The sequence below is a fragment of the Tupaia chinensis genome, unplaced genomic scaffold (assembly GCF_000334495.1).
Source record: "Tupaia chinensis unplaced genomic scaffold, TupChi_1.0 Scaffold000395_1, whole genome shotgun sequence".
In the NCBI taxonomy this organism is placed as follows: domain Eukaryota; kingdom Metazoa; phylum Chordata; class Mammalia; order Scandentia; family Tupaiidae; genus Tupaia; species Tupaia belangeri.
This window is the reverse complement of record NW_006159897.1, coordinates 2144410-2152024: the sequence shown is the minus strand read 5'-3', so window position 1 is coordinate 2152024 and position 7615 is coordinate 2144410. Positions and strand designations below refer to the sequence as shown.

The following is a 7615-nucleotide window of genomic DNA, read 5'->3' as shown; positions in this document are numbered from 1 at the left end:
CGAGTGGGGCCATGCTGCAATCCCTTCTCCTCCATTTTCCTCTTGGGATCATGGGTATGTACGCACACGTGCTTGGCGTGAGTCTAAGCCACCGGATCAGGGACTTGAACCATGGTCAACTACAGGGGAGTCCAGCGACATAGCCATTACACCAACTGCTGGTCCCCATGGTTTATTTTTATAATTATTTTTATTTTTTTCTATACTTTATTTATTTATTTAAATTTGACCAGAGAGGGACAGAATGTGAGAGAGAGAGAGAAAGTGAGAATGCAAGCACCATATCCGGGCCTTGAACCGTGGTCAGCCATGTGGGAGTCTAGTGCCCTTAACCACCACTCCACCTGCTGGCCTCAGAAGTCATGTTATATAAAAATAAGGCAGTACTCCAGTTTAAACATCTTTTACATTAATAACCTTAATGTAATTCCTGGTTTGACAGTTTTAGTTATTTGTCTCTAAAGGCTAGTGTGCCATTTAATACTTTCAAATAAGGTAACAAATACTTAAAACTTCTTTTCAAGTAGACATTAAGTCAACATTTTCCAAACCACGCTATTCTAACTTAGAGAGAATGGTATCTTCTTATTAGTATTCAAAGAAATGCTGATCTGAGAAATACCATTTTAGCTGATTCTTAGCTGTGAATACCTATAACTGACAGAGTATAGTGATGGATCAAGCAGTTGATTCTCTTGAAGATAGTGAGATGACTGAGAAATTAACCTCATGGTAAACTTTTGGATGTTTGTTTGATATTTAAGGGCATATTTAAATATCATACAATGGGGCCAGCAGGTGGCATGTTTGGTTAAGGGTGCTGGACTTCCACATGGCTGACCATAGTTCGAGTCCCTAACCTGGAGGCTTTCTTTCTTAATTTCCCTCTCTCTCTCTCACTCTGTCTCTCTCTGGTCAAATTAAAATAAATAAATAAAGTTAACTGAAATAATTCTTTAAAAAATATCTATGAATTTTAAATTCATGAAACTAAGGAGCTAAAGAATGGGAGACTGGGAAAATCAGATGTATAGACAAAGAAACCAAGCTTACTAAAGTGAATGTGAAATAGCGAAGAGTGATTTTTATGGCATTTTGTATAAAAAATAAATCCCCAGTTTTTATATGAATTCTGGGATTGTAATTCAAGTTTATGATGATATAAACAAGGATTTATTTTAAACATACATTTTGAATGGGATATATGATTTATTAAAGGCTTATATCAGCTCCTAAAATCCATCTTATTTTGATTGCAGATATTATAGAACAACCAGTACTGGTCCAAGGAAATAGTAACAGAAGATCTGTCACTACCCTCAAACCTTGTGCTAAAGATGCTTATATGCTTTTCCAGGTATTTCAGTTGAAACAAACAATTTTTTTTATAGAATATAGTTTTTTGTGAAGTTTTGATTTTTGAATTTTATGTCTGGTTTAATTTTTTTAATGTATTTTTTTTTAAATCTGGAGTATTATTAAAATAGTTGTAGGCCATCCTTCATAATATCGTGGTAAGGGAGCTAGACTGCACATCACCAACTGTGGTTCAAATCCTGAACCTGACAGCTTGAAAAACATGTTGGGGGTATGTGTGTGCATGTTCCAAATCCCAACAGGATTGAGAGATGGAGGAGAAAGGATTATAGCGGGACCACACCCCACTGGGAGGTGCTCTCTCTCTTTCTCTCTGTCTCTGGCGAGCATGCACATCCTCTGGCAATTAAAGAAATAGTTCTAATACATTAATGAGCAGTTTCTAAGTTTAATATATAGCTAATTGATATAATAAAATATGACTAACTTTAAGGAAATAATGAATTAGTCTCAAAACTAGAAAATAGGTGTATTAGAAATGACCAGTCATATGAAAAAAAGTCCTTAACAAAGAAAATTTAAGTAATAAACCTGTGTCTTCTGAATATAATGTGATATAATGTAATACTCAAATACCTCTGATTTTTGTTATTTGTCATGAATAATTGGTTCTAATAAAAGAAGATTCATCTGTATTGAAAATTTTATTCATTTGGATTAAAAGGTAATTTTCATTGAAAGAATGTTAGAATGTTAATCATTGATCTGTCTACCCTATATGTTTTCAATAGCTACATGATTCCTTTTCTTATATAATCTATCAAGTATACAATTGGTCAAAGATTGAATTATCAACAATAGCTTCTAAAAAAAATACACTGTTGTATAAGAAGTTTGTTTTAATTTTATGAACTACTGAGTTTTGAAAAGCACATTTCATTCTAGCATGTGAAATCGTTTTCTTTCTTTCCCAGGATCTTTGTCAGCTGGTTAATGCTGATGCCCCTTACTGGCTAGTAGGCATGACAGAAATGACTCGGACATTTGGCCTTGAATTGCTTGAGTCAGTCCTGAATGACTTCCCACAAGTCTTTTTACAAGTAAGGCATTTATAACATCTTGTGACAAAATTCATCTTTAATTTTTTTCCATAGGTATTTTTAAAGAAAGCAGCATGTATTTTTTTTTTCCACATTTAAAGATGCAAAGAATTATAACTTCAGACAGGACATATAACAATTTAGTGTGATCTTACATTTTCTGGTGCTCTTGCATTTTGAAATTTTAACCTTCAAAGGAATTCCTAGAGACTATCCAGTCAGGCATTTTACAGACTATGGGTGTATGAAAGAAATGTGGTATGTGAGCTACTTTTATAATATTTAAAAGCCTTAAAGTATTATTGATTTTTACTAGTTAATAGTTGTATGTTTTTTGATCATTTGAATGGAAAAGGAATAATCAAAGTTAATAAATACAATGTGCAATACAAAATAACTCAAAACATTAAGTTTGTAGGGGAAAAAAGGAAGAAAGAATTCAGACTTTTTGTTTTACTTGTAAGAAACTGATGTTCAAAATTGATTCAGTGTCTTCCACAGGATTCTTTAGTCATTAGCAGGTCTTGAACTGTAATTTGGGTCTTTTACCTATTAATCTGGCTCCTGGCCCTACAATGTTTCCTCCTTAAGTAATTCATTTTGCCCTTTTTTCTTATCAAAAAAGTGTATGGTCCTGGGACCAGCAGATGGCATAGTGGCTATGTCGCTGGACTTCCAGGTCGTCGACCGCCATCGCCATCGAGTCCCGGACCCGGTGGCTTAAACTCACGCCAGGCGTGTGTGCGTGTGTGCCCAAGATCCCGAGAGAATGGAGGAGAGGGTTTGCAGTGTGACCATCCCCCGTGGGGGTGATTTCTCACTTTCTGTCTCTCTGTCTCTGTCTTTCTGGCGAGCGCACGCACCCTACAGCAAAAACCTCTCAAAAAAAATAATATATATGTGTGATTCAGTGTCACAGTATTATCTTTTAGCTTGAAATTTGGAACTGGAATTATATTTATGTGGTTCATATTTTTGGTATACCTTAGGCAATTGCTAAATGTGTTTGTTAATAATGAACAATATTTGCTGCTTTTTCCCTTTCTTAAACTAGGATAAACAGTATTGAGATATAACTTGTCCAACAGTGTTCTATAAATGATAGTGGTAATAACGACCACTTTTTGGCTGCCTTCTATCTGTCATGTGCCACATATCTCAAATATTGCATTCCCTTTTGTTTTCCTAAATGCCTAAGTATCACTTATCCCTGTTTCACACATGAGGAAACTGCGGCTTGCAGGTTACCTGATTTGTCAGGGTGTCATGGTTTATGAATGATGGAGTTGGGATTTGAATTTATGTGGATCGAATTTTCCAAATTAATTTCTTACCTTACCCAACCCCTTTCATTCACACCTCACATCCCAACCATCACCCTCAAAGTATATTCAGGATCCCATCACTTCCTGCCACGGCTGTCCTGCTCCAAGCCATCGCCATCTCTTTCTGGAGTTACTACGTTAACTTCCTCACCCATCTCCTTGCATCTGTACCTGCCTCCTCTAGGACAGTCGCTTGCCATACCACCCCGCAAATGGGCTTTTCGAACAGATCAGAGCTTTTCAGTGCTTTGTGAAAGTTCTTCAGTCGATGTCTTTTTTACCTACAGTAAAAGATGAAGTTCTTATTATGTCTGTGGAACTTTGCATGATTTAGTCTTCAATGTCACTTTTTTTTTTTAATAGGCTTTTGCTATAGGGCATGTATGCTTACCAGAGAGAGACAGACAGAGCGACAGTGAGAAAGAAAGTGAGAAATCACCCCCCAGAGGGGATGGCCATGCTATAATCCCTCCTCCTCTACTCTCCTCCTGGGATTCTGGGCATGCATGCACCTGGCATGAGTTCCAAGCTACCAGGTCCAGGACTCGAACTGTGTCAATTGTGTGGGACTTCAGTACCTTAACCACGACACCCCTGCTGCCCACCCTCAGTCTTTCTTGATCTTACCCCTTTTGACTCTTCCCCTCACTCTTCAGCCCTACTGCCCTTGTTGTTCTTTAAATTCATCTAGCAGACCCCTGTCCCAGGACCTTTGTACTTACCGTTTCCTGGGTCTGGAATGCTTTTCTCTCATATAGTTTGCTGTCTTCTTTGAGGTCTTTGCTCAGTAGTGAATTTATCAGAAAAATGTGCTTTATATAAGATAATAACCTTTTTCATGCCAAGACCTTTATTTTTATCTTTCTTTCTTACCCCTCTTTCTGTTTCTTTTTTTTTCTTTTTTTTTACAGAGGTTTTTGCTATAGGGTGCATGCGCTCGCCAGAAAGACAGAGACAGACAGAGAGATAGAAAGCGAGAAATCGCCCCCCAGGGGGGATGGTCACACCGCAATCCCTTCTCCTCCATCCTCCTCTCGGGATCTTGGGCACGCACGCACACGCGCCCGGCATGAGTTTTAAGCCACCGGGTCCGGGACACGAACCGCGGTTGATTACGTGGGAGTCCAGCGACATAGCCATTACGCTAACTGCTGGTTCCCTGGGGGAAATAATTTTTAAAACACTTATACAAGTCTAGAAGAGCATACATCCAGAAATTAGTAATGATACATCCAGAAATGAATAATGACTGACTAATTTATCTTCAGGAGGTAGTTAGGGAAGACTTTTGTTTTTACTTTTACTTATCTGTATTTTCTTATTTTTTCTTGAATGAATCTCATTTCTTTTTCTTTCTTTCTTTTTTTTAATTTGCTATCGGGCATATGTGCTCACTGGAGAGAGACAGAGAGATGCAGAGAGACAGAAAGTGAGAAATCACCCCCCAGGGGCGATGGCCACGCCACAATCCCTTCTCCTCCATTCTCCTCTCGGAATTCTGAGCACACACACGCACACATGCCTGCCTTGGTTTTCAGGCCACCTGGTCGGGACTCAAACTGTGCAGTTGGTCAGAGGGATCCAACTGCCTAGTCTCCATACCACCAATGACCCTGAATCTGATTTTTTTTTTAAAGATACATTTAGATAAACAATGAACATGGGACATGGGACATGGGAGTCCAGCGACATAGCCATTACGCTAACTGCTGGTCCCAAAATACTGATTATTTTGATCGTAGTTCCCTCTAAGAGCAATGTAACTTCAAAATTTTGTGTAAACTATACAATAATAAAAAATATAAATGTGTAGGAAGCTAAATTAGTAACACTGAGTAATAGGAAATCTTATGGAACAAATGGAAATGAACTATTGAATTGTTCTTTGCTTTATTTTCCTTTTCTATAAGACTGAAGGATTTTTTTTTTAATGATTCCTTCTTTGTTTAAACCTTCAGTGAAATTTGGTTGATTAAAACATCAAAATATTAGTCATTAAATGTAGACCAGGTCTTATATCAGCTGTATTGTAGGACTGCCCTTGGTTAATATAAGCAGGCTTTCCAGGTTAAGGAAATGCCATACATTATATGCCTTGACTACAGGTAAAATTTAAGAAATCCTTGTAAGATTTTCGTACTTGTGAAATAAATGTGCTTGTTTGTTATTGCGTGTTTTATCAGCTCGTTCTGTTCAGGCAAGTAAAGTAGAACTAATTTTTAAGTTAATTATTAAATTTTCTCTGCATGAATGGATTTGTACTTTGCAAAATAAAAATCAGTGAATTATGTAACTTAAAATGCTTTGTTAAGCAAGTTTTCTCTTCTCAGCTGCCTATTTTAAATGCTTCAGTTGCTTGAATTTGTGTAATCTATTTTCTTCTGTTCTTTACATTTTTAATTACCAACATTCAACTACAATTAAAGTTTCTGGAAGCAAGCACTGTTTACTCAGTTTTAAAATAATTAAATTTTTTAAAAATTTATATATTTTTAAAAATTTCTCAAAATACTGATTATTATTATTATTATTATTTTGGAGAGGTTTTTGCTACAGGGCGCGTGCACTCACCCAAAAGACAGAGAGAGACAGAGAGACAGAAAGCGAGAAATCACCCCCCAGAGGGGATGGCCACACTGCAATCCCTTCTCCATTCTCCTCTCAGGATCCTGGGCATGCACGCCCACGCGCCTGGCATGAGTTTAAGCCACTGAGTCTGGGACTCAAACCGCTGTCGACGACATGGGAGTCCAGCGACCTAGCCATTACGCTAACTGCTGGTCCCAAAATACTAATTATTTTGATCGTAGTTCCCTCTAAGGGCAATGTAACTTCAAAATTTTGTGTAAACTATACAATAATAAAAAATATAAACTTGTAAGAAGCTAAATTAGTAACACTGAGTAATAGGAAATCTTACTTGTTTTTGAACTGTATTTTAGAAGTATTAAATATAAAACTAAGTTCATTCTTTTTGTTTTGTTTTGTTTTGCAAATAGCACCAGGAATTTAGTTTCCTCCTCAAAGAAAGGGTGTGTCCTCTTGTGATAAAGCTCTTTTCTCCAAATATAAAGTTCAGACAAGGTTCCAGCTCTTCATCTTCTCCAGCACCAGTAGAAAAACCATATTTTCCTATCTGCATGCGTTTGCTGAGAGTAGTATCTGTTCTGATTAAGCAGTTCTACAGTCTTTTGGTAAGTGTAATTTCTGAATGTGTTTGTATATATTATTGAATACATTGCTCTATATACAGTAGCCTAAAATTCAGTTTAGTTGATTTTTTTTTTAAATATCTGCAGATATTCCTTTAGGTAGGCTAAAGGTTTCTTCTTTTCTTGAACCTTGCTTATGTTTATGTAATGTTCAGAATGCATGCCAAGAAGAGTCAGCTATTTTCTGAAGGAAGTATAGCATGTATGTCATAGAAATTGAACTTCTTAGCTAAATGTCTATTTTTCATTTGAAAGATAATTACAATTTTAATATCTTCACTTTATGTTGCTTTTATTTATACTATTTTATATATCTTGACAAAGTAAAGCAAAAACATTAGATATTTGGTAAAATCTCAAATTAGAAATAAATTTTGAAAAAAAGAAATAAATTTTGACTTTAAGTCTGATATCTATCTATTTTGCATAAATTTATGGCTATAAAATATGTTATAATCCTGATTATAATTCTATTAATAATTGAATACTCTTAACCATTTGAATAGTATTTTTCAGAGAAAATGATACATTTCTTTTTAATTTTGTGTTGTTACATTCAACACTGTATAGTATTTTAGTGTTTATTACCTTATTTTTAACCAATAAAAATAGACCATATAATTGAACCTAACAGATATATACAAAATGCTTCACCCAATAT

At 35.9% G+C, this 7615-nt stretch overlaps 1 protein-coding gene across 3 annotated transcripts in view; it reads left to right on the top strand.

The window, feature by feature from the left end:
* MON2 (MON2 regulator of endosome-to-Golgi trafficking) overlaps positions 1-7615 on the top strand; it is a 114287-nt gene that overhangs the window by 31803 nt on the left and 74869 nt on the right. For all 3 annotated transcript variants that reach the window (XM_006154143.3, XM_006154141.3, XM_014590037.2), the window contains 3 exons: positions 1260-1357; positions 2292-2417; positions 6742-6936. In XM_006154143.3, the coding sequence (XP_006154205.1) occupies positions 1260-1357; positions 2292-2417; positions 6742-6936 (419 nt within the window). The remainder of the gene's footprint in view (positions 1-1259; positions 1358-2291; positions 2418-6741; positions 6937-7615) is intronic.